We start from the raw sequence: 27902 nt of genomic DNA on the forward strand, positions 1-27902 counted from the left end.
CTAGTAATATGTTTTATTTTTTAAAACATTGCACTAAATAGGGTTTACAAAATGCATGGCCTTTGGTGTTCAGGAAATTGACAATATGGCAATGGAAATTGAGGCAGAAATTTTACAAAATGCCAATAAATAAACTGCACGTGAATAATATATTTTCAGAAGGTATTGTAGAATTGAACTAAATCACAAATGCAACAAATTACTTAATGCATGCAAATGCATATTTGAAGTGTTAACCTGGGCAAGAATCATTACAAATGATTACAATTCAATTTAACAAATAATAAAATAACAATAACAAAACCTTGTTGGATTAAGAGTGTCCTGATGTTCAAGATCAAAGTTAAAGGATTAATGTTGAAGAAATCCAAAATAAAGTTCAAGAATTTGTTATAACCGAAAAATGTATCTATGTTTTATCAGAAATGGCCTTTTTTATAACCAAATGTTTAACTGCTTTTAATATTATCAATGCATCTATATACAGCGAAACCATAATACTGTGATAATTTTTGTGACAGTTATCACACCCCTATTAGGCAGCAGACTGTGACAGGTCCACCTGCACTTGACCCACGTGTGCGCAGTTTGATTGACATTGATGACAGCCTTCCCTGCTTTCTTCATAGCCATTGGATACGATTATTTTATTGACATTTTAGATTTGTTTCCAGTGAGATATTGAGTTTATATAGTGACTTTGCTGTTGTAAACATTACTGTTGCTACTCTAGAAACAACATTCTTAAAAAAAAAAAGAAAATATATATATATATATATATATATATATATATATATATACAGTGGGTACGGATATACATATATACGGGATATACAATGTGATATTTCAGTTTTTATTTTTTAATAAATGTGCAAAAATGTCAACAATTCTGTGTTTTTCTGTCAATATGGGGTGCTGTGTGTACAATAATGAGGAAAAAAAATGAACTTAAATGATTTTAGCAAATGGCTGCAATATAACAAAGAGTGAAAAATTTAAGGGGGTCTGAATACTTTCCGTACCCACTGTATATATTTAGCAATTATTTATTAAAAATCATTAAGAGTAAGACAACATTCTTTATTAGAAAGTTTTTTTGTATCCAGTTTTTTTGTATCCAGTATGAGCACATACAAGCACTCCGCACAGTTTATATATATATATATATATATATGCCAACTTTATCCACAGGAAGTGAGAAAAAGCACATAATTGAAGTTTCAGCAAGTGAAAAAAAATTCAGCAAGTGAAAAAAAAAAACCACATACCGCATTAAATGCATTAAAAACATTTAAAAAAAAATTAACTATTAATCATAGAACGTAAAACATTAAATTTCCCCAGCCCAAACAAAAATACATTTCCATAATCATTTCTTTACATTATACATTTTTGGGGTTTAAAAAACAATGGTGAAAAGTTGGCTGAGACCCTACCACAAAGTCGACAAAAAGTGTACACAGTTAACAGATACGATGTAAAGATGATGTTAATCTGTCCCCAAATTTCTTTTTAAGAGGACTCAAGTGTGATTGCCCTTGCTTGAACAGTATTTCTTTTGGCAGTGCGATTTTGGTCAAAAGGAATGTCTTACTAGGTTATATATATATATATATATATATATATATATATATATATATATATATATATATTAGGGCTGTCAATTTAATGCTTTAATTCCGTGGGATTAATTTTATAAAAAATAAAGCGTTAACATTAATGCAATTAATCGCAATGCCCCCGGACCATAATAAGGAAGATTCCTGAGAAATGCAAGCTTGTAGTACCACATGTTTACTCCAGGGGGCAGTAAGTGAAACTTCAGCTATCTGGGCAAGGCACAGTTTATACAGTGAAGAAATCAACCATCCCAGCAGACAGAACAATACAAACATGCGTTATGTTCTTGCGTTCAAAACACTTGATGGAGCGCAAATCCGAACTAAGAGATCTCAAGATGTGTTTAAAGTATATTTAACTTGACACAGTGACTAAACTTGACACAACTTGACTAAAAATGTATGTTTTATGAAGCAACGCACCCGAGACGCTACACAAGCATGTCTGATGCAGGTGTACATTGACGGGCCATTAAACAAGCCCTCATAATAAATCTCGAACTGATTGACAAATTCACTTGTGAAATGGATTGGTGTGAACTGTGTGCCAATGATTGACTTATGATTAATAATATTGTAGTAAACAACAGATTGTATTCTAAAACCGCTTTTTGTATTGTCTTATCAATGATTAACTCTTCTGCTACAAGAATGTAATGCATTTTAATTATCTGAACATTTTTATTATATATATATATATACAGTGAGGAAAATAAGTATTTGAACACCCTGCTATTTTGCAAGTTCTCCCACTTGGAAATCATGGAGGGGTCTGAAATTGTCATCGTAGGTGCATGTCCACTGTGAGAGATATAATCTAAAAAAAAAAAATCCAGAAATCACAATGTATGATTTTTTAACTATTTATTTGTATGATACAGCTGCAAATAAGTATTTGAACACCTGTCTATCAGCTAGAATTCTGACCACGTAAAGACCTGTTAGTCTGCCTTTAAAATGTCCACCTCCACTCCATTTATTATCCTAAATTAGATGCACCTATTTGAGGTTGTTAGCTGCATAAAGACACCTGTCCACCCCATACAATCAGTAAGAATCCAACTACTAACATGGCCAAGACCAAAGAGCTGTCCAAAGACACTAGAGACAAAATTGTACACCTCCACAAGGCTGGAAAGGGCTACGGACAAATTGCCAAGCAGCTTGGTGAAAAAAGTTCCACTGTTGGAGCAATCATTAGAAAATGGAAGAAGCTAAACATGACTGTCAATCTCCCTCGGACTGGGGCTCCATGCAAGATCTCACCTCGTGGGGTCTCAATGATCCTAAGAAAGGTGAGAAATCAGCCCAGAACTACACGGGAGGAGCTGGTCAATGACCTGAAAAGAGCTGGGACCACCGTTTCCAAGGTTACTGTTGGTAATACACTAAGACGTCATGGTTTGAAATCATGCATGGCACGGAAGTTTCCCCTGCTTAAACCAGCACATGTCAAGGCCCGTCTTAAGTTAGCCAATGACCATTTGGATGATCCAGAGGAGTCATGGGAGAAAGTCATGTGGTCAGATGAGACCAAAATAGAACTTTTTGGTCATAATTCCACTAACCGTGTTTGGAGGAAGAAGAATGATGAGTACCATCCCAAGAACACCATCCCTACTGTGAAGCATGGGGGTGGTAGCATCATGCTTTGGGGGTGTTTTTCTGCACATGGGACAGGGCTGACTGCACTGTATTAAGGAGAGGATGACCGGGGCCATGTATTGCGAGATTTTGGGGAACAACCTCCTTCCCTCAGTTAGAGCATTGAAGATGGGTCGAGGCTGGGTCTTCCAACATGACAATGACCCGAAGCACACAGCCAGGATAACCAAGAAGTGGCTCTGTAAGAAGCATATCAAGGTTCTGGCGTGGCCTAGCCAGTCTCCAGACCTAAACCCAATAGAGAATCTTTGGAGGGAGCTCAAACTCTGTGTTTCTCAGCGACAGCCCAGAAACCTGACTGATCTAGAGAAGATCTGTGTGGAGGAGTGGGCCAAAATCCCTCCTGCAGTGTGTGCAAACCTGGTGAAAAACTACAGGAAACGTTTGACCTCTGTAATTGCAAACAAAGGCTACTGTACCAAATATTAACATTGATTTTCTCAGGTGTTCAAGTACTTATTTGCAGCTGTATCATACAAATAAATAGTTAAAAAATCATACATTGTGATTTCTGGATTTTTTTTTAGATTATGTCTCTCACAGTGGACATGCACCTACGATGACAATTTCAGACCCCTCCATGATTTCTAAGTGGGAGAACTTGCAAAATAGCAGGGTGTTCAAATACTTATTTTCCTCACTGTATATAGAATATATATATATATATATATATATATATATATATATATATATATATATATATTAGTGTTGTCACGGTACCAAAATTTCAGTAGTCGGTACCAATACCAGTGAAATTTCACGGTACTCGATGCCATTTTCGGTACCAAAGCAAAAACAGTTTACTAAACAACACTCATTTATTAACAAAGTCTACAAAACATTAGCAGCAGAACTAAGAACAGAAATATGCCATTGAGCAACACTTTAATTTAAATATATTATTTTTTAATTATAACAAAACTGAACAATGTATGCTTAAAGTATTTTTGAACACTTATATAAGATTTGCTCCAACTTTTGCAACTTTTAATTTAAGTTTTTACCAAGTACTAAAAAAAAGCCTAGATAAACAAGCATACAATATAATTAATAAAAACCAATTTCCAAAATATTGTGCAAAGTGCTCTCTTATTAATAAAGCTGCATATTGCCAATTTTCTTCATGATAAGAAATGCATATGGACATATATATATATATAGATATTATGATTAATTAAGTTCTAATCGAGCTGCATTATGCGTGCGCGCGTGAGGGCTGAGTCTCCCCGAGGCAGAGTCTCTCTCAGCCGGATGCAGTTTCAATCTCTCCCCATTAGATCGGCATTCGCGCAACTCATAGAAGAGGCACCGACCACACAGAGAAATGCCAGTTTCTGAGTTTATAGGTATTAACATGATCTGCTTCTGTATTATTTGAACTTTAATAAAGCAATTTTACTGCATTTAAGATGTTACGCTGGGATGTTTCCTTTAAAGAGCTCCGCCTCTGCTTATTAACGTACAAGCTTCTGAATCATTCCCTAATACTTTGGGATCTATATAAAATAAACTGCGAAAGTTTCGAGTGCATCAGGACTGATCTGTGTAATTCTTCTCCTCCATCAGGCGTGAACTGCTGCTCTCACGCAATATCGTTTAATGTGATTTCATGTTACGTTAAATGAGATCAAACGACTATTCAACAACGAACATTTTTCTCATCAATTTTGTATTTTCGATAATGTCGACTAAACGTTTCAGACCTAATGTAAATGATAATATGCTTTTAAACTCGCCTGCTTTATTTGCTTGAATAAATCCGGGTGTCTGACTTTATTAAGTTTGATCTGTTTCCTCATTTCGTCAGAACATTGCGAAAGCAGCGTTTACAAACAGATTTTTGCTGAGCTATGAAGTTTCCCTTTTCATCAGCCTCAAATTACCTGGCTTTTTCCACTTTTCATTTCGACATGATTCAGTTGAGACTCCGCAGCTGCTTTGCTTGTCGTCATCTTTTGCTTGTTGTGAGCGTTCGAAAGTTCCCGCCTGCATTGGTACTGGGTAGACCTGGTACTCGGTACCCCAGTACCTTCAGAAATTCTGGTATCGTAAATAATTTTTGGTTTGAGTACCGACTTGGTACCGGTATTTTTGACAACACTAATATATATATATATATATATATATATATATATATATATATATATATATATATATATATATATATAATAGGGCTGTCGATTTATCGTGTTAATAACATGCGATTAATTTTACAAAAAATTATTTTACGCATTTAATCGCAATGCTTTTCTGAGAAATTCAAGCTTGTCGTACCACCTGTTTACTCCAGTGGGTAGTAAGTGAAATTTCAGCTGTGTGAGCAACACACAGTTTATTACAGTTAACAAAACATTAACAACTCTTCAGCGGACACAAACACACACAAACGTGCATTACGTTATATATACGTATGTGTATATATATATATATATATATATATATATATACATATATACAGTGCATCCGGAAAGTATTCACAGCGCTTCACATTTTCCACATTTTGTGATGTTACAGCCTTATTCCAAAATGGATTAAATTCATTATTTTCCTCAAAATTCTACAAACAATACCCCATAATAGCAATGTGAAGGAAGTTTGTTTGAAATCTTTGCAAATTTATTAAAATTAAAAACAGTGTACATAAGTATTCACAGCCTTTGCTCGATTCTTTGTTGAAGCACCTTTTGCACCAAATACAGCTTCAAGTGTTTTTGAGTATGATTCTACAAACTTGGCATACCTATTTTTGGGCAGTTGCTCCCGTTTTTTTTTTACAGGATCTCTCAAGCTCCATCAGGTTGGATGGGGAGCGTAAGTGCACAGCCATTTTCAGATCTCTCCAGAGATGTCAATTGGGTTCAAGTCTGGGCTCTGGCTGGGCCACTCAAGGACATTTACTGAGTTGAACCGTAGCCACTCCTTTGTTATCTTGGCTGTGTGCTTGTGATCGTTGTCCTGTTGGAAGATGAACCTTCATCCCAGTCTGAGGTCCAGAGCCCTCTAGAGCAGGTTTTCATCAAGGATGTCTCTGTACATTGCTGCATTCATCTTTCCCTCAATCCTGATTAGTCTCCCAGTTCCTGCCGCTGAAAAACATCCCCACAGCATGATGCTTCACTGTAGGGATGTATTGGCCAGGTGATGAGCGGTGCCTGGATTCCACCAGACATGGCGCTTGCCATTCAGGCCAAAGAGTTCAATCATTGTTTCATCAGAGAATTTTGTTTCTCATGGTCTGAGAGTCCTTCAGGTGCCTTTTGGCAAACTCCAGATGGGCTGTCATGCACCTTTTACTGAGGAGTGGCTTCCGTCTGGCCACTCTACCATACAGGCCTGATTGGTGGAGTGCTGCAGAGATGGTTGTTCTTCTGGAAGGTTCCCCTCTCTCCACAGAAAAACACTGGAGCTCTGTTAGGGTGAGCATTGGGTTTTTGGTCACCTCCCTGACTAAGGCCCTTCTCCCCCGATTGCTCAGTTTGGCCAGGCGGCCAGCTCTAGGAAGAGTCCTGGTGGTTCCAAACTTCCATTTACGGATGATGGAGGCCACTGTGCTCATTGGTGCCTTCAATGCTGCAGACATTTTTCTGTACCCTTCTCCAGATCTGTGTCTCGATACAATCCTGTCACGGAGGTCTACAGACAATTCCTTGGACTTCATGGCTTGGTTTGTGCTCTGACATGCATTGCTAACTGTGGAACCTTATATAGACAGGTGTGTGCCTTTCCAAATCATGTCCAATCAACTGAATATACCACAGGAGGTCTCCAATCAAGTTGTAGAAACATCTCAAGGATGGTCAATGGAAACAGGATGCACCTGAGCTCAATTTTGATTGTCATGGCTAAGGCTGTGAATACTTATGTACATGTGAAAAAAAAGCATTTAAACACTCCTTGATAAAAATTGTTTGATTCTTGCTTGCAGAATGGTGAAAGTGCTTTTAGAGGGTTTGAGTACTGTGTCAATTAGAGGCTATGGCCAATGCTTTCGTGAGACATACTGGAGAGTCTAATTATAAAGTATGTTTCTCCGTTGTGGTTTGAGGGGCTACAGTGTTTGATAGGAACTTGCATGCATATTGCATCCTTCATGATCTGAGAATCTCACAGTTTTGCACCAGTGCCTTGTTACTAACATTATAATAGCAAATCTATTGCAACTGAATGATCAGTAACTAACCATTTTCCAAATTCGTATTTTAATTCTGCGCTTCTGTGGTGTAAGAAATGATAGTTTCGATAGGGCCTAGTGGTTAAGTTATGCTTTATTTGGTGATGTTAGTTAAACATTTGTGTAATGAGTTGTAATGTGTCACAATACTAAAGCAATTTCACATGAGCAAGAGTGCTGTATGTCCGTCTATCAGCACCTCAGCTGTATCAAATTCCTCAGCTGTTGTGTTGTAGTAATCTGTTCAACGTGATCGTGGAGTGATGCTGCTGAGACATGCTATAAGAAGTATCCTACAAGTGTTTCCCTCACAATTAGGCTTAAGTGTTTTGCTGTGGATAGATGACATGGAGGACACCAGTTTCATTCTTGTATATTTCTTGGGGAACTCATATTTTGACATTGACAAAGTAAGTGTTCTCTCAGCCAAGTGGAAGTCTTCTCCCAACTCTGAAAGCACCCTGAGTGAGTTTGATTAGTGAAGCTATTAGTTTTACTCTATTTCTCAGCTATAGTGTAGTAGCAATCTGAGCGATCATGGAGTGGTAGACAATCACAGATGTCTTCAAAGAAAAGGACACTGATTGACAACACATTTTGTCAACATCAGCTCAACTGTTCAGAGACAAGACACACACACAAGATGGTCTTTTGTCGCCAACTGCTGGCTCAAATCTTTAATGGGTGAATGTATATTCACACATCTTGCTGCTCCTACATGTCTCCACTGCTCTTACATGTTAGTTTGGAATGCCACTAGCACAGTGGAGTGTAACAAACAGTAAAGCATCCCAGTGCTGATGGTCTGAGCTATCAGCACTCTTGGAACGCCTTTCATCCAATCAGATTCAAGGACTGAAACTGTTGTATATATATAAAAAAATATAATTATGTTCCTGATTTGTCATAATTTATCTCTATATCGAGATGGATAATTTATCTGGTCCTGTCTGATGGGCAGAATGCACAAGTATTTAAACATTTCGATACAAGGATTCAAGGTATCAATGCGATATAGTGAGGAAGAATATTGATATTGCAATAGGTATATGATTGTGCTAGCACATCCCTCAAACACAATGAGACACATTGTGTCCTCGGATAGTTGTCAGGTGTGTTTACAAAAACAAAAAACTTTGACTTTTGCTCCTAAAAATGCCACAGGAGTGGCAAGTTCTGGCATGTTCGGCTTTGATGCAAAGTACTTCCTCTGGTATTGCCATGTCACTATATTATGTGACTCAGTTTCTTGTACTCTGTTTTGATAGGTGATCTTTAAATTTGATTTCTCTGTTTAGTATTCAAAAGAATACAGAGTCTGGGTTGCACTTTTGAAAGGTTAATGTGGTGAGGAAAACGACTGCATAAACATGTAAAGCAGAGTTTCTACTCAAAGTAGCACTAGTTTGCACTGTAAAAAAAATGTAAATACTGGCAATTGGAACATGTTTGGCTTTTGTATATTACCCACCACATTCATACTTAAAAGGTGTGTGGAATACCCTTGCAGTAGTTTTCATTTTATGTGAAAGGAGGAAGTGAGTCAAGAAATTGCAGCTGTGTAGGAGGTGGTGGTGTCCTTTCAGAGAGCCATGAACACAACCTTTGCACAGACACTCTGAAACACAATCTACAGCCCCTCATTACTTCATCCATATTTAAAAATGTGTGGTATAAATGTTCACCCTCTTGACCTCAAAAGTTCCATTTTGAAGTGATGTAATAATTTCTAAAAGCATCCTTTTATTGGCTGTAAAGAACAAAGTCCTTTTAGTCCTTTTAATTGAGAATATAAATGTTATTGCTTTTAATTTTGGTTCCTACAATGAGCAAAGGTGGTCGTGTAGTTACAAATTTTATTGACTTTATTTATTGAGTGCTTTCAATAGCTTGTCAGTCTGCAGGTGATTTTGAAATATGGATGAGCAAGAGTATTACAAAGTGACAACAATGATCCTTCAATCACAATAATTATAATATGTGACTTTTCAGCAAATTTCTCAATCATAATTTTTATTTATTTTTTGTGTAGACTTTAATTCAAGTGCAGCAACAGTGTTGTAAGTAGGGTTGCAACGGTATGAGATTTTCACGGTATGATAACAGTCTCAGAAAATATCACGGTATACGGTATTACACAATTACTATTATCAGTGAAAACAGAAGGGTTAATTTATTTATTTATTTTGAGCAAACACTTAATTATAATTGAAACTTGAAACCATTTATTTTATTGAAGTATGTGTAAAAAAAAAAATGTCTCCCTTTTGAAAATGAAATAAATAGAAAAAATAAGACAGAATTATAATAATAAATCGAATTATAAACATGATAAAAAATAGCATGTAACTATAACATGTAATATAACTAAAGCATGTTAGTTTACATGTTAGCATATGTTAAATTAACTATAAATAAAAAATAACATCAGCTGTGTGAGCTTTTAAAGTAATGTCCGATGATTATTAACAATTAACATGTATTGCTCCTGTCTGTACCTTTAACTCAGTGGTTCTCAACTGGTTTTGCTTCAGGACAGATTTTACATGGAAATCAAGTGGCGTATTCCTGCGTTGCATTTCCTTTTCATGTTGCATAGTTTTGTTCATGGTTTTCAAGTACAAGACATGCATCAAGTGACATTATTTTAGTTGTTGACTTCAGGAAGTTTTCTCTCCCCCCTTTTAAAAATTGAAGAGCATATTTACTTATATTAGCCCATTATTATCCCGTTTGTTAACTAATATTACATGTTTATACACTTATTACACAGAAGGAAAGGCTCCTTATTACCATGGTTAGGTCAGTGTGCTAGTCTTAAATAATAGTTACACTCATGCGAAAGTGCAGATGAGAAGCCTTTAGCTCAGGAATAGCTCAACTATTTTGTTAAAGGGGCCACATCAGGCTTTAAGTAGTGCATAGGGATACAATGTTCTGCATTGATTTGGTTTTTGTATCTTTTAAAACCAGAAATAGTTGGGTACTTAATTTTTTGATTTTTCAGTTTTCTGTGACTAGTGAGACTAGTCTGCAATTGCCTAAAGTAGAGGTCGACCGATTAATCGGCCGATTTTTTTACATAATCGGCATCGGCCAATATCCACGCATATCAAGCCGATTATTAGGCAGGCGCATCTGTGGGCAGCCTAGTGTTGTTGTGGAACACGTGTTCGACGCACACTGCCCCTAGAGTCATTTTCCAGCACAGTGAACAGACCTCATCCAGTGCCTAAGGAAGGAGCTAAGTTCCTTGGAGAAAACAGTAAGGGTTAAATTTGTATAACTTCTTTAGATTTAATTAAAAACTTTTGATATGTTACTGCCAACTTCAAGAAAAAACGTGACAAACGCGATAGTTGACATGACGTTTGGCTACTTTGGATATTGATAGCGTAGTTGAAGTTGCATTATCACAGCAGAAGGGTTGCTATCATGTCACAATAATTAAGCAAGAATTTTGCAATTACAGACAGTGAATCTGAGACTTTTTTATTTGTTCTGTTTGTGTGTCTTATATTTGAGAGGGTTGTCACTCAATGCAGATAAATAAGTAATAAAAAGATACCAACGCAGTATAGGCTATTGAAGGACTGGCTTTGGTAAGCTCGGAATGTTATCGGTTCTGCTGTCGGTACTGGAGAAATTAAGAAAATACATTCTTTATTGATATAAAGAGAAATTTATTTTATCTCGCCAGCCATTTCTATGTATAATAATATGAAACCATTTGTCTGTGATGCAATTTAGCTATTCGCAGTGAGAGAGAGAGAGAGAACTCGCTCACGCGGTGCCACAGCGAGCACAAAACGAGCCCTGCTTAATGAGTGACAGAACTAAACATTCAGACATAGCCTGGTTTAGATCTGTGAGGTCAGGTTAGGTCAGATGATCCAAGATGGTGGCGCGGTAGCACGCAGCGGCCACTCCGGATCTACAATGGTGCTATTTTTGTTAAAAAAGCCCGACTTTTGCAACACATGGACATCGGAGCAACCGGTGTTCGTGTCTACCATCGCCAGACACTACTGAAATATAAGACTCATGCAAAAACCAAGCTGCATGATGACCTGCAGGAGGCGCTACGCATACTCGGCGTCGCCTGATGCCGGTGGCCGGGGGAGAGGACGTTGTAAGCGGTGTGCGAGAAAGCGGAAGCGCGGAAAGAGGGCGGGGGTCCATGCTAGGCTAAAAACAAACCCTAGCCGGCCGGCTCTCCCGTCTATCCTTCTCTCAAATGTTTGCTCCCTGGACAATAAACTGGACTATATCCGACTCCAGCAGGCTACGCAGCGTGAGTTTAGAGACTGCTGCGTCTTTGTTTTCACGGAGACTTGGTTCAGCAACAGAGTTCCGGATGCCGCCATTCAGCTAGATGGGCTCGCCTCGTTTCGTGCCGACAGAAATACAGCTCTCTGCGGTAAGACTCGCGGTGGTGGCTTGTGTGTTTACATCAACACGGAATGGTGCAAGAACTCTGTGCTAGTTTCTAGTTACTGTTCATCGCTGTTGGAGCTTGTGACTGTAAGATGCAGACCTTTTTATCTACCACGGGAATTCACCACTGTTTGCATAACTGGAGTTTACATCCCCCCAGCGCTAACGCTAAGGAAGCGCTCTGTGAACTGTATGGGGCTATGAGCGAACTGCAGAACGCTCACCCCGACGGACTGTTTATTGTCGCCGGAGATTTCAACCATGCGAATCTGAAGACAGTGCTCCCTAAATTCCATCAGTATGTGGACTTCGCAACGAGAGGGGCTAACGGCTTGATCTTGTTTACACAAACATCCCAGGCGCTGCCGGGCGGAGCCCCGCCCCCACCTCGGCTACTCAGACCACATCTCTGTTATGTTAATTCCAGCATACAGACCGCTCGTCAGATGCACAAAACCGCTTCAGAAGCAGGTGAAAACCTGGCCAGCAGGAGCCATCTCTGCTCTTCAGGACTGTTTTGAGTGTACTGACTGGCACATGTTCAGGGAGGCTGCAACATATGGCGATTCTACCAACTTGGAGGAATACACCTCATCAGTGACCAGCTACATCAGCAAGTGCATTGATGATGTCACTTTCTCCAAGACCATCACCACACGCTCCAACCAGAAGCCGTGGATGACTGCGGAGGTGCGCACGCTGCTGAGGTCCCGAGACTCCGCCTTCAGAGCAGGCGATAAGGCAGCCCTAAGAACAGCTAGGGCCAAACTGTCACAGGCAATCAGAGAGGCAAAGCGCGCACACGCCCAGAGAATCCACAGTCACTTCCAGGACAGCGGTGACACGCGGCGCATGTGGCAGGGCATCCAGGCCATCACCAACTACAGGACAACGTCAGTTGCCTGTGACAAAGATGCCTCCCTTCCAGATGCGCTGAACGACTTCTACGCTCGGTTTGAAGTGCAGAACGATGTGATGGCGAGGAAGACCACCCCTCCTCCCAACGACCAGGTGCTCTGTCTTACCACAGCAGATGTGACGAAAACTCTACATAGAGTCAACCCACGGAAGGCTGGTGGACCAGACAACATTCCTGGCAGAGTGCTCATAGGATGTGCAGACCAGCTAGCAGATGTTCTTACCGACATCTTCAACATCTCTCTGAGCAGCGCCGTCGTTCCAACGTGCTTCAAGGCCACCACCATCATCCCCATGCCAAAGAAGTTTTCAGTGTCCTGCCTCAACGACTACCGTCCCGTCGCACTTACACCCATCATCATGAAGTGCTTCGAGAGGCTCGTCATGAGGCACATTAAGACCCAGCTGCTCCCCTCACTAGACCCACTGCAGTTTGCGTATCGTTCAAACCGTTCAATGGACGATGCCATCGCCACAACCCTCCATCTGGCCCTCACCCACCTAGACCATACGACATAAGGACTCATATGTTCGAATGCTGTTCATAGATTTCAGCTCAGCATTCAACACAATCATTCCCCAGCACCTGATTGGAAAGCTGAACTTGCTGGGCCTGGACACCTCCCTCTGCAACTGGATCCTGGACTTCCTGACTGGGAGACCTCAGTCAGTCCGGATCGGGAACAGCATCTCCACCACCACCACACTGAGCACTGGGGACCCCCAGGGCTTTGTGCTCAGTCCACTGCTGTTCACTCTGCTGACTCACGACTGTGCAGCAATGCACAGCTCGAACCACATCGTCAAGTTCGCCGATGACACGACCGTGGTGGGTCTCATCAGCAAGAACGACGAGTCAGCATACAGAGAGGAGGTGCAGCGGCTGACGAACTGGTGTAGAGCCAACAACCTGTCCCTGAATGTCGACAAAACAAAAGAGATGGTTGTTGACTTTAGGAGAGCACAAGGTGAACACACTCCGCTGAACATCGACGGCTCCTCTGTGGAGATCGTCAAGAGCACCAAATTCCTTCTACTTTCTTCGAAGGCTGAGGAAAGCACATCTCCCAACCCCCATCCTCACTACATTCTATAGAGGGACTATTGAGAGCATCCTGAGCAGCTGCATCACTGCCTGGTTTGGGACTTGCACCGCTTGGACCGCAAAGCCCTGCAGAGGACAGTGAGGACAGCTGAGAAGATCATTGGGGTCTCTTCCCTCCATCAAAGACATTTACAAAAAACACTGTATCCATAAAGCAACCAGCATTGTGGACGACCCCACACACCCCTCACACAAACTCTTTACCCTCCTGCCGTCTGGCAAGAGGTACCGAAGCATTCGGGCCCTCACGGCCAGACTGTGTAACAGCTTCTTCCCCCAAGCCATCAGACTCCTTAACTCTTTCCCCGCCAGCGTTTTTAAAAAAAAGTTGCCAGCCACCGCCAGAGTTTTTGACGATTTTCGCTAAATTTTAATGGCCCGCAGAATATTTTCTTCCATGAATATATGAAGATGCTATATATCACAATAAAGATCTGAACCTCTGCTTTTAGGCAAAAAAAACGATTTTATTTTATCTTCATTTGTTCTTTTTTTATTGCGACTTGAACAGAGGTCGGTTTTGTCAAAAAACAACATTTCAGACAAAAAGCTGATAAAAAGGCATGTTTATGTCTGATATTTTGAGCTTCTCAATACTCCACTTCTTCATGTTTGAGATGATCGCAGTCTGTTTCTTTGATCAAAGAGTTGCGTACTCTTTCAAAACGTGGAGGGGTCTTCCTTACCGTATAACACCTAAAACACAGAAACCCGGAAAATTCCGTGTTTGGCGGGGAAGCGTTTTTTCATAAAACACGGAAAATTCCGTGTTTGGCGGGGAAAGAGTTAATACTTAGAGACTGGTTTGGCACACACACACGTGTCCTGAGTTGCACTTTAATTACTGTCACTTTATAACTGTCTGCTACTCCAGTAACTGCTATGTGCATAGAACTCATGCACATAGCATCTCATAGTATGTTATGTTTAAATTTTTAGAAACTGTCATCTTTTTGCACTACTGTGTACTGGTCGGCGCTGCACTGTGTCTATTGTCCTGTTCATTGTCAGAAATTTGTCGTACTGTCCCGTACTTTTTGCACATGTTTGCACGTGCACTTTATATAGGTATATATAGGTATTTTATATAGGTATTTTATTTCGTTGTGTTGTCTCATGTGGTCCTGTGTTGGTCCTTTGTTGTTTTTATGTAGCACCATGGTCCTGGAGGAACGTTGTCTCGTTTTGTTGTGTACTGTACTAACTGTATATGGTTGAAATGACAATAAAAACCACTTGACTTTACTTGATTATTAGTCTGATTTTATTTTAGATTTCGCCTTCCAAAGATTATAAAAATAATATTTATACATAAGCCGCATTCTGTCTAGCACAACTTCCTTCCCTTCTCAGCGGTGCACTGACATTTCTCCCTAAAACTCAAACTTAACGCGAATCAGCACGATCGGTGATTGTTGTAAAATGCAGTCTAGCTACTGTTGCTAAATTGCGGGATGCGTTTAATAATAAAAAGAGCGCAAGAGATACCGTTCCCAAGGCGGCGCGCACTCCGAAACACACCGCAAAGAGACAAGCAAACTATAGGCTACTTTGGGTTTCATGTGCGCGTCTAAACGATCAAATATACACAAAAATATGTCTTGGATATTCACTTAAACACAGTTTATGTCTTAAATGGACGTAGTTATGGAAATAGTTGGGGAGAAAATATGCTGCATCAGGAGCCTATTAGATCTGAACTCAGTCTTAAAGGGGAAGCAGTCTAATTAACGTGACGATTGAGCCATTACTGTGAATCAAACAACAAAAGGCAAAGAGAAAATCACTTACAGCTCTTGAATGAATAACTTCTGCTTTAATAAGCATTAATCTATCAATGATAAACTATGCAGTGTTATTTTACAATTGATTACTTTATTAGATTTCTTTTTAGACCACACCTGAACAGTAATGTTAGTAGACCTTCCTGAAATTAAATCACTGTGCCTATATAACGTTTATATTTGTGTAATATATATATATATATATATATATATATATATATATATATATATATATATATATATATATATATATATATATATATATATATATATATATATATATATATATATAACAAAAAGAACCGTTAAGAATACCATTAAAGTACCGGATTGATAAACAGTATCGGTAAGATTGTAATACCATTAAACGATACCCATCCCTAGTTATGCCTGTGCTTCTCTTGGATGCTCTGAATATTGGATTACGTGTCTGGATTGCCCCTTAATTAAAGCTGCATTTGGATCTCAACCTTCGTGTCTCGGAGCAGTTCGTAACACCTGCTTTGTTTATTTAATATATTTGTTATACATTATTTATACAATATGTTTTTACATTATACATTTTTTATTTAAGTGTACAAGTGCAGATTGGTCAAGTGTTCAATAAATGTGTTTGTTGAGAAATGTTGTGTATCTTAAGTAATTATTTGTGTTACATTTTATCTTTCAAATAAAAGGTTCAAATAAGAGGTTAAAAACAAGCACATATCGGCCAAATATCGGCCAAAATAAATCGGCATCATTAATCGGCCATCGGCCGACCCGGATTTCAAAAGATCGGCATCGGCCTGAAAAAAACAATATCGGTCAACCTCTAGCCTAAAGTATTGTATTACTCAACAAAGGTAGATACTTTTCTATCAGGCATTAAAAAAACTGAGCTTGTAAATTTATTTTACCATCTCTACTTCTCTGTTCATTTATTATTCAATTTAACACTCTACATCAGGGGTCTACTTTAATAAAATATATATATATATATATATATATATAATATATATATATTATTTTTTTTTTAATTTATAGAACTTGTAATGTTTTTTGCAAAGCGGACGAGTTCTAAAACATTACCAGTTTACATGCTAAAAGAGTCATGATGCGGGTCTCCTCGATGGTTTGACTTACCTCACACAACTGAATAACACAGACTGCATGACTATGATAAATGATTACTGCAAGAGTTAGATACAGGTGCGAAGGGACTTCAACATTTCTAAAGTGCACAAATACAAAATACATATACATATTAGTCTCTGGTTCTTTTTGCTCGCACGTCAATGATGCCGAGATCTACTTTTATATTTAATTTAATCACTGAGAAGGTTTACCTACAAAATTAGTAGGACCAAACATCACAAGCAGCCTCAAGAATGGACACAGAGTAGCCGTATAACACTTTTCCTTGAGCAGAATATTGCATTACAAATCGTAAAATTTGTTCAAAGTCTTAAATGGCGCACTTGCGTGCATGGTTGCCAGATTGCACAAAATAAGTATAACATTAGGCGAAATATTTCCAATTTGCGCAAGTATAAATCTCAAACTGGTGGTGTTGCGTCTCTTATCTGGCAACCATGAGCATGTAAATGCTTGTGGAGGTGCGTGACGTCCAATGCAAGTTAACTGAATTATCCAAACGGGAAAAAAAAGCGCTTTTACGATAAATGAGCCGCTGGCCACATTAAACCATGTGGAGAGCCTGATCCTGCCCACGGGCTGTAAATTGCCTATGTCTGCTTTAGCTGTTTGCGAGATTATCATAATCTGCCTCGGCAGTCCTAAATAGTCCTAAATATTTTTTTGTGTTCTAAGATGTTGGTGTGCACACTACATGGCTGATCACAGACTGGGTGTAGCTATCAACTACGTCTTCCTCACCGAATAAAACTACGATCGCAAAATTCAGTCCGAAGTTAACTTTTTAGCTTAAAATTCAGTCAGATTGTATTTTAAATTGAAATTGACGGACATGAGACAAATAAAAAATAATTTATGAATGTTTAAAAGTTGCTTTTTAAAGAATTTTAATATTGTAATTTTTTTAAATATTTAACGGTGCACTCAGCAATTCCTGAGAAACACTTGATATTCAAACTCAACTGCCAAAACAAACACCCCTCCATTCAGTGCTCCTTTGGAAGCTTATTTTTTTTAGTTTATATTCGTCTGGCCAATTTATCTTGGTCTGTTTCTCAGCCATTTGTCCTCTTTGGATTTTAGAAAGTTCGCATCAGCCAGATTTGCCATCGCTCTTCTAATGAATTTCCTTCTTGCTCTGCCCCTTATCCCCATCCTGTGACCCTCAAGAACCACCCCCTGTTGCTGATTGGCTGGAGTAGTGTTATGTGGATCGGTCTGATACACTTTTTTTGTTGTTTATTTTGAGTCAGGGCTGTGTACAAATACTAGATTTTTTTTCAGCCCACCCACAGAAAGGACAGCTAGCAGACTGTGAAGAGATATTGCAGAATTTGACAAAGTGTATTTGATTAGAATTACTCAGTGCACCTTTAAATGCCTGAAAGTAAATTTAGGCCCCCAGATTATTCACTTATTACAACAAAACTAAATGTTTAGTACATTGTGGCATGGTGGAGGGCAGGGCTTGGTGATGATTCTACACACCCTGTCCCTTATCAGGCTAATCAAGCCTCCGAGAGGGATAGAGGCCAACTGCGGAAGAGAGAGATCATTTACGGGCATGTCCGTCATGTGTGTTTGATGCATCCCGGCAAGGGACTGGAGGATCTCGGCCAACTGGGAGGGCTCCTTGGGGTGTACTTAGATTCCCGGGTTTTGGCACCAGTGTAAAGGAGTTCAATGGAAAGGAGGAGGCAAGGACCGGCTTGACGATATAAATACTAGTTTTAATGAGAAACTTAAACACACATGACGGACATGCCTGTAAATGATCTCTCTCCCGCACCATCTTCCGCAGTCAGCCTTTATCTCTCTTTTAGGCTTGATTAGCCTGATAAGGGACCGGGTGTGTAGAATCACCACCTGGCCCCGCCCTCCGCCCTGCCACATACATATAACAAATTAACAGTTCTTTGGTTATTTCGAGTGAGTCAATTAATTCAGATTTATCCAGTCAGCTCATAAGTCATGTTAATTCACTAACAAGAGCTAGCTCAAAGTGTCTTTTGTTTGCTAATCGGACTACACTGGTTGCGCTTTATGTCTCGCTCTGTAGAGTCATGTCTGTTTATTTTAGTCTGGTTTTCTGTCCGCATCGCATCCAGAAGAATGCATGTTCAAGAACAGTTTACAGAACATCATGAAAATCATAGCTTTCTGATTAATAATGCTATTATTACTCGAAATCTGAGAGTGGTCTTCCCTTTTTCCAGATGGCATGAATGGTCCTGAACATTGCTTTCATGTTGCTTCTAGTTATACTGCTAACTGTGGCTTTCAATGAGAAGCAGGAAACTAGCTAAGGGCTAGTTCTGTCTAAACTCCTTTGGCCTTGCTGACTGTAAGCCAAAAGAGCCCTCTTGAGGACACAATTGTAACACTACTTTTAAAAGCTGACACAGATATTAATGGAAAGGCAGAAGCACCTGCCATAGTGGCAGGGGAAACTGCAAGTTTCACTTGCCAAATAGAAAGTCTACCCACATTTGGCACTTGACTGGTGTTAAATTCGGACCATCTCTTGTCTTCCCAATGCATTACTTTTCTCTCGCACTCTCTCCGTTTCATTGGCTGTTGCTCATTGTTGGTCTCTTGCAGGTTGGGACAGTGCACATGCCTGACGAATCGTCTGGCAAATTTCAAACTGGTTTGATATCCAACGTAGTCTCTGGGACAAGTCTGAGCAAGATGCACACTACACGATCATCGGTCGTGCAATCTACGACTTCTAGTCGCCGAGCAGTTGCTGACTCTAAACCTCAAAGAAGATGAGCTTTTGGCATTTAATGTGTGCTATGCTAAATGTAACAGTCTTTTTGGAGAGAATTTGAGGGCGCCCCACCCAAAGTACTTGTTGATTTATATTTCAAATGCTCAAACAGTGAAAATGACACACATCCTTAGTGTGGAAATTAGCTTGATGATCTGGTTTGTAGTCAAAGCCCCAGTGTTTTAAAGGCAAAATGAAACACATTTCATTCCTGTAATGTGGTGCTTTTCAGAGTGAAACAGAATATTCAGAAGGAAATAATCTAGTGCAGAACTTTGATATGATCTTGAAAAGTAGGCAAGTTAAATTATAATATTATTGGGTAAACCACTTAGAATGACTTTCACTGTGAGACTTGGACCTTGATTAAGTAAACAGTCAATTTTAATAATCGAAACTATCACTTGATTAATTCGCTTGGACTATAAAAAGATATGGCACTAGTAGAAACCATACTGGTGAAGGTTAGCTGTGGGGAGACGTTTCCTGCATAGGTAGGTGGTGTACTTAAGAATATTACATTAGATAAATATGTGGTTTATGCATGAAGTTCTAAACAGACAGGCTTGGTTTTTCAAAATGTAGCTCAAAGCACAGGATGTATAAAATGTCATGGTATTCCTCTCCTGGTGAAGGGGCTGGTTTGGTATGCTGTATCATTAGACTAAAATATAATAGTCATATCGGGCACAGGATGAGGGTTTGCGTAACGCAAATGGATAACCCATGACACGATGGAAATTTTAGAAATAGCCAATATTTTTCTCTTAATCCCCTAGCGTTTAGCTGATCAATTGAAGCTTGCACGTGTTTAGCCATTGACTTTATATAGACCCCCTTGTTCCCCTAGGTGCATTCTACATATTCAAGCTTTCTGAATCTTGGATACGCAATTGTTCCATTCATACAGAGGAACTGTGATACCAGAGTTGTGAATTGTTTTTTGGTTGGTCTCATGTGCTAATGCAAAAGATGCAGGAAAGTTGTTCTCAACAGGTTTTGCTTCGTGACCCAGAAATTACCTTCAACTTCAATTACCTTCATGTTGGGACATCAAGTGATGGCCCAACACAGTGCCACAAATATTGTTTGTACAAAGGTTTATTAAAAAAAATCCTTAATCAAATATTGATTTTAATTAAAACATTTCAATATTTTATTGTAAGGCTATTTTTGTTAACATTATGGATGTGTCATTGGCAGTGAAAATGTGAAATTTAAATGAACAAAGTGCTCATTACCAGTATATCAAACCATTTGAATGGATAGTCAAAACTCCCCGCGGATGGAGTCCAGACAAAAACATCAGTCAAGTTTTTCTGTAGTTTAGACCTGGTAAAAATTTGACGAATTTTTGAGGGACAATAAACTTTGTAGGAACTCTGTGAATTGAAACACACAATACAGAAATATAGTTCTGCTATTAATATTACTATAAATTACATAGGTCCAGGCCAGCAATATGGCAAATTATTTAAATTATGTAAAAATTACATTTTATAATATACATTTTGTAAAAACTGGTCACCTTAATCAGTGGGACACTTGTGGCTGTGGCTTTGTTTTATGTGGTTTGCCATTTTTCCCTGCTGTCCATGACCCTATCAGAACAGACCTGTAACCCTTTATTTGGGTTGTGATCCACCAGTTGTAATGCACATTTCAGTGTTTGTCATGTTTTGTTGATCTGCCTTGCCATCTGAATCTGCCTGGTAAGGTGTCTCTTTGTAAAGCCCTGGATTATGTAGTTTGTTTTGCAGACGATTTGATTTTTAGCACCTGCTTATTAAATGAATCAGTAGTATTTTGAGGAGGTGTGTGTAATGTGATGCCAAATGATATTTAGGCCTAAGTGGTGCAGTGCACAGTTTCGTTTCTTAGAACAGCACAGATACCACTGAAGAGGTGGACAGACAGGATGTAATATGAGAATCATCAGATCCTGTTGTCTGACCTTGAATAGCTAATGTAGGTATGTTTCTATCTAAATCATGGTGAAAGGTTACTTATGTGCAGGGCTCCATACTGTGACTAAAATGGTTGCAAATGTGACCAAAAATAATTGATTGAGACAATAATTAAAAAATATAGTTGCCACTGGTGACAGTCTGGTTGTGTGCGTTTATATGTGGTTTCGTCAGATATCATCTTGGGACTTATTGAATACATCTTTAGAGCGTGCACCATCAGTGTGTCTCGTGCCGCTTTTTGTCCATACTGAATGACACACAACAATAAACCCAGCATGAGAGAGTCGTGACAAATCGACTCTTGAACCTGGTCTTTTTCATGAATCATCTGAAAAGAACTGACAGTTTGAACTCAGGTTTGCAGTTTAAATCAGGTTCACTTTCTCAGTGAATCATATGTCAGTGTTTTCACAACAGGGAGCACAGATATTTTAAAATAAGAGTCCCATGTGTATTTTGGGCTTCTTTATAATTAAAAGTCCTGTATTGTGTACCACTTTTTTTATTTGGGAAATTATTGATTGGGATTGGTGTAGCACAATAAACTGCATCTGGGACTTCGTTCAATTTGCACACTTGTGTGTCTGGTCCATCTGGTAACCGTAAAGAGAGACTAAGGCAATATTTTAAAACAATTAAAATTATTAAACCATGCTGTGGTCAATAAATGAGGTGCAGACGTTCCTCTCGTTAGCGACAAATGACACGAAACAAAAAGGTCTTTCAGGTATTGTCTCAGCTGTTGGCTGCACACGGCTACCACCAGACCTACCAACAGTGTAGGGAATAGTTTAAAACAAGCTCAAAAGTTACTACAGAACCATCAAGTAAAAGTGGAAGAGGTTCGACCAAATGGACGCGATCTAGATTTCACAATTTTCTGAAGGCCCTTTGATAAACAAAGTCCTCTTGCCTTAATTTACTGTGGTATTTCTTATGTGTGTTAACATTGTCAGAAGCTTTCTGATCCGGTTTTTACACTCCATTTTCTCTCTTTATAACACTTTATTATTCTCTTTCTTTTTTCACAGGCATCTGAAAGATGGTGGACCGCTTGGCGAACAGCGAGGCCAACTCCAAACGTATTACAGTCGTTGAAGCCTGCTTCGGTACGGCAGGCCAACCGCTGGCTATTCCAGGTCGTGTGCTCATCGGAGAGGGCATACTCACAAAGTTGTGCCGCAAAAAGCCTAAAGCTCGGCAGTTCTTCCTCTTCAATGACATCCTGGTGTACGGCAACATCGTTATCCAGAAGAAAAAGTACAATAAGCAACACATCATCCCTTTAGAGAGCGTCACCATAGACACCGTAGAGGATGAAGGCGAACTGCGCAATGGCTGGCTCATTAAAACACCCACCAAATCATTTGCCGTCTACGCCGCCACGGCAACAGAGAAATCCGAGTGGATGAGCCACATTAGGAAGTGCGTCTCGGACCTGCTAGAAAAAAGCGGGAAATCTCCCACCGGGGAGCACGCGGCAGTGTGGGTCCCTGACTCGGAGGCGTCCATATGCATGCGATGTCAAAAGGTGAAATTCACGCCGGTCAGCAGACGCCACCACTGCAGGAAGTGCGGATTTGTTGTGTGTGGCCCCTGTTCGGAAAAGAAGTTCCTGCTTCCCAGTCAGTCATCCAAACCAGTGCGCGTGTGTGAGTTCTGTTACAAACAACTCTCAACGGGTGCCACCCTGCCCCCACGCTCAGACTCCTACAGTCAACATGGCCCTGATTTCTCCACCAACATCTCTGATGACGAAGATGAGGATGACAGCAGTGACTGAGTGTGCTAGTTTGCCTGCTCACTTTTAGGACTAATGACAATCCACAGATCCCAATATTTTAGTTTCTCTAATTTTCCTTCAGGGTTTGCAAAGGTTTTTCCAACAATTTTATTCCTGTGGTAATAATACTCTTGAAGAAAACCAGTAAACCTACCCTAAACCATTAAAAGCCCTGTGCATATGAACAAAAGGTTTGATTGGAATTGTTGTAGTTCCTCTGTATTTCTGAACACTACTTGCTGGCTTGCTCTACTTTCTGATTCAAGGCACCTCTCACTCTAATAGTTTTAACCTCTTGTATGTAGATTTATTTTGGTAACACTTTACAATAAAGTTTTATTCATTTACATCAGTTCATTTATTAGGGATCATGAACCAACAATGAATAATATTTGTATTAGCACATTAGACTTTGTTAATATTATTTATTGTTAGTTCATGTTCATAATGCATTAACTAATGTTAATGTATACAATTTTAATACTGTATTACTATATGTTGAAATTAACTTTAACCAAGATTTAGAAGTGCTGTAAAAGTATTGTTCATTCTTAGTAATGTTAACTAATGTTAACAAATAAAGTTTATTGTAAAGTGATACCTTTATCTCTTTAGATTGTATCTGTTGATTATTCTAGTCCTCTGGACTTATTTCAAATAGATATATTATCTAGAATAAGATAGCTATTTGAACTAAAGAGAAATGCGTTCAGATGATCAGAATAGTTTATAAGAACATTGTATGCCCTTAATTCTAATATGTCCTGAAGTTCTGAGAATCTTCACTAACTTTTCTTTAAATAGCTCTTCTCTCACCCCCTTTTCCTTGTTGTCCTCCGTTTTCATTCTTATTTGCTACCCTTCTATCCTAAACTACCCTTTAGTTTTGTTTTCTACTATGCTGCTATCTGCTAGAGTAGAGAACATTAGGTGATATGATTGCAGAATGTTCAAAGGGGTCCGTTCACTGCACAAACACTCAGGTGAAGCCACGTAGTGCATTATAACTAGTTTTGCAACAGGTTCAATTGTTTTATACAAGGAGCTGCATTTATTACAACATGCCACTAACAAACCATGAAAGTGTGAGTTCTGGAGAAGGTCTCCAGATTAAATTCCTGTCCGTTACTCACTTTGGTCGGTAGACTGTTTCCAGTAATGGCAAATGAGAATTCAGATAGAACATCTCGTAAGCTTGTAAATGTGTATATAATGCCGCAAGGAGTAGTCTATTGCAAAATTCATCTGACATGGCCGCTGCTGCCTCAGTGCCTTCTTAATTATTTATCCTCAGGAAGTAGATCCAGGTGAAGCATCTATTAAGGCTACAGTTTATTGACTGACATCTTGTCTCTTCTGTATTGATACCTGTGTTTAGGACCTGGCTTCAGTTGATCGCACATCATAAGTATGAATTTATTGACATACCCTGTCTAAAGGCACATGGGTCGAATTTAATGTTTTTTTTATTTTTATGATATACCACATTTTTCTGTGTTGTGACTTCAGTTGTGATCAAAACTAGACAAGATGTACAGATGTATTTCTAGTGAATATAGTCCAAATGATTACATTGGCTCAGTCCAAATGTCTTTTGGACAGTCTGATGATACCAGTTGTCGATTGTGTCCTGAGATTGTTTCCGGGTCATCATGCAAGAGTATGTGACAGCAGTGTCTTGCTTACTCATGATGTTGCATCAGTACTACTCAAGTTCTGAACTACACTGGTAACTCACTCCAGCCCTGACTTAAACTCTACGGAAAGCTAGCATGCACCCCACAGGAACTGTGAAGTGCACGTTACTAAGGTGAAGGATGCGCTATCCGTTCTCCATGCTCTCTCAGTCTTTGTGTTGGCAATGTCACATGCTTGACGGTCAATTCTACACTTTTTGAACAGGAATTGAAAGCATTATGAGGAAGTGACTGCCACACAGCCTGCTTTTGTTTCAAGGCTGTATTCATACAAGCAAACCTGCACTAACAGCTTTCCAAGTGGTGGTTTTATTAATGACTGTGTCAGAAGACTGTTTAAGAGACATGACTGTGAAAACGTTTCCTCCTTCCTGCCTGATTTACAGTTGATTTTGGTCAAGTCAAGCTGGTGAGAGAATCTTCTATACTGCTAGAGAACCTTGTGTCTCAGAAAATGAATACTTGATCACCTGTGAAGATGGCATATGTTGTTTGTTAGATTAACAAAGCTGACACTTAAAAGGGATACTTAACTTTACTTTGGCTAAAGGCCAAAGTATACTTCGATTTTCCACGTGCCAGTACGTCTCGTGCACTGACACAAATTTATCATCAGCACAGTACTACACACTCCAGGTGCTTGACCGAGCATGAGACAGAACGGCACATGGAAAAGCAAAGTATATCCCTAGTCCTGATTCTTCATAAACAGTCGCAATAACATAGACATATGCAATGACAGATAAATGAAAAATATTTTTTGCTTTTGCAAATAGAAAGATTTATTTGGGATTTAGAAGTAGGTTTACAGTGATTTATCTCAAGGTAATAATCTAATCTTGCTTTTGGAATACAACCAAATCTTCCAGAACAATGTTTGATTTAATAAATGGTTTTAATAGTTTCCAAATTAACCTGATGATATTCTGAGATATTTTTGTTTGTTTTAATTATGCTTATGTTGTTATCTGAAATGATTGCTTTGTTTTAATTTTGCGTATGTTATACAATTTGTACAGTTTATAGATATATAGACACACACACACTTAGTTGGGCTTGCAGCTGTTTTTATTTTTTCATAGTGTTCATGTGTGTGTTTCCTGAACACCTCTGGATCAGATACCAGCACTTTATTCTCTCTGCAACCACAAGATAGGGGTGGGCATGGGGGGAGGGGCTTGTATAGGATGTGGGCGGGGAATACTGCATCTTCACATGCAGGAGGAACCTCTGTGTGGGCTGTCTGACTGCAAATGCTAGAGAATTTGTGGTTCTTTTTCAAAGGTTAAGCAAAACTTAAAGAGATCCTCAGTTTACACTTGCTTGGCACAAGTGACAACAGATAAAGTAGAGAGTGGAGGGTCAACAGGATTTGCAATTACTTTCCATGTTACTTTATCTGGTTTGATTTCTTAAAGATTTGTGTAATTTATGGTTTTCTCTCTGGATGGATTTTAGGGATTTTTTTCTGTTCTTGTCAAGTTTCATATTTTAGTTCTCATTTTACATTTTGAAATTGCTGAAAACTGTAATCTATCATTATAATTATTGAGATATTAATTTTTAGGGAAATATATTCATTGCTTAAATGCTTGCGTCTTGTCATTTACCAAATATTACACAGCAAAGGATCAATGGCTCAGCCTCAGCAGTATTAATGGCACTAACAGTAGGACTTCCTGAACACCTGCCTGGGTAATGGTTTAGATTTTTAGTGTGGTGGCTAACCTGTCTCTACAGCTCAGTCTATTTATGCTAACCGTCTTAGGTTAGTAATCCCTACCATGTGATGTCATGTGGTAGTATAGTGGATTACTGGTGTTGACTTCTGCTGTTTTCCTAGAGTCAATGGGGTTAATGTGCCATTTTTATATTGGATAGTTACAGCTCTAAATTCTGATTGAAAAAGCTGTATTCAAACTTGTAAAACACATTCACACCTAAGGGCCCACATCGTTTGAATGCAATATAATTGTGTCAACTCAACCCTACTGAAAAAAAGCTAAACCCAGGCTAAGCTGATTGGCTGGTTTTAGCAGACTTGTTTCAGAGGGTTTTTTGGCACTTTTTAGCTGGGAAGTATTTGGGAACAGGAAGTAATCCGGATCACATCAAAGATGAGTGCGGTAGCATAGAGGGGTGTCGTCAGGTAGGCACGACAGGTGTAGGCATAATCGCCTACCAGGTGATCCTGGAATGCATGTCTTTCAAGCAAAGAACACAGGTGGCTATTGTCAAAGATCCTGTTGTCAAGTGTTGATCCTGGCCATCGAGCCACAATGTTGGTGATTTGGGTCTCATCACCCTCAACTTGAACATTGATGGAACAGTAGCCCTTCCTGTTGTAAAACAACTCTCCATTTTCTCCACGTGGGTTCTGAATCAGAATGTGGGTGCAGTCAATCACTCCTATAACTCCAGGAAAACCAGCTCTTGCATACAATCCAGCCAGTGTTCCACCTGTCAGTGCAAATCTAATTGATCTTTCAGAGTTGCAATTGGCCCTGATACCCTTCCAACAATTCTGCTCAAAGTTGATTTATTGACCTCCAGAAAGGTCCCCATCCACCATCTGGACACAACCAGTGGCATAAAAGCGCAAGCCTACAGAAGTTGGAGCAATGGTGATATAGCTGCATTTCGGTCACTGCTATGTTTAATTAGGGGTCCAATTTATTATATATTACTGATTCCTTGTTGAATCTATACCTCTTTGAAAATTCCTCATTGCTATGAAACTCAACAGGGTTCGCTTTCATTGTCCCAAGTCAACCAAAAGAAGTGTTGCCAATTTCTTTATTTAAACCTCCTCAGCTGCAAGTTTAAAGTTAATCTTTATCTGA

At 39.2% G+C, this 27902-nt stretch overlaps 1 protein-coding gene across 1 annotated transcript in view; it reads left to right on the plus strand.

Moving 5' to 3' along the window:
- The window catches only part of plekhf2 (pleckstrin homology domain containing, family F (with FYVE domain) member 2), a 32793-nt gene extending 5474 nt beyond the window's left edge, over positions 1 to 27319 (plus strand). Inside the window, exon 2 of the mRNA XM_052143998.1 lies at positions 22611 to 27319. Coding sequence (XP_051999958.1) covers positions 22622 to 23362 — 741 coding nt within the window. The 5' untranslated portion in view covers positions 22611 to 22621 and the 3' untranslated portion in view covers positions 23363 to 27319. The remainder of the gene's footprint in view (positions 1 to 22610) is intronic.
- The last annotated feature ends 583 nt before the right edge of the window (positions 27320 to 27902 follow it).

The sequence above is a fragment of the Xyrauchen texanus genome, chromosome 15, assembly GCF_025860055.1.
Source record: "Xyrauchen texanus isolate HMW12.3.18 chromosome 15, RBS_HiC_50CHRs, whole genome shotgun sequence".
NCBI classification, from domain to species: domain Eukaryota; kingdom Metazoa; phylum Chordata; class Actinopteri; order Cypriniformes; family Catostomidae; genus Xyrauchen; species Xyrauchen texanus.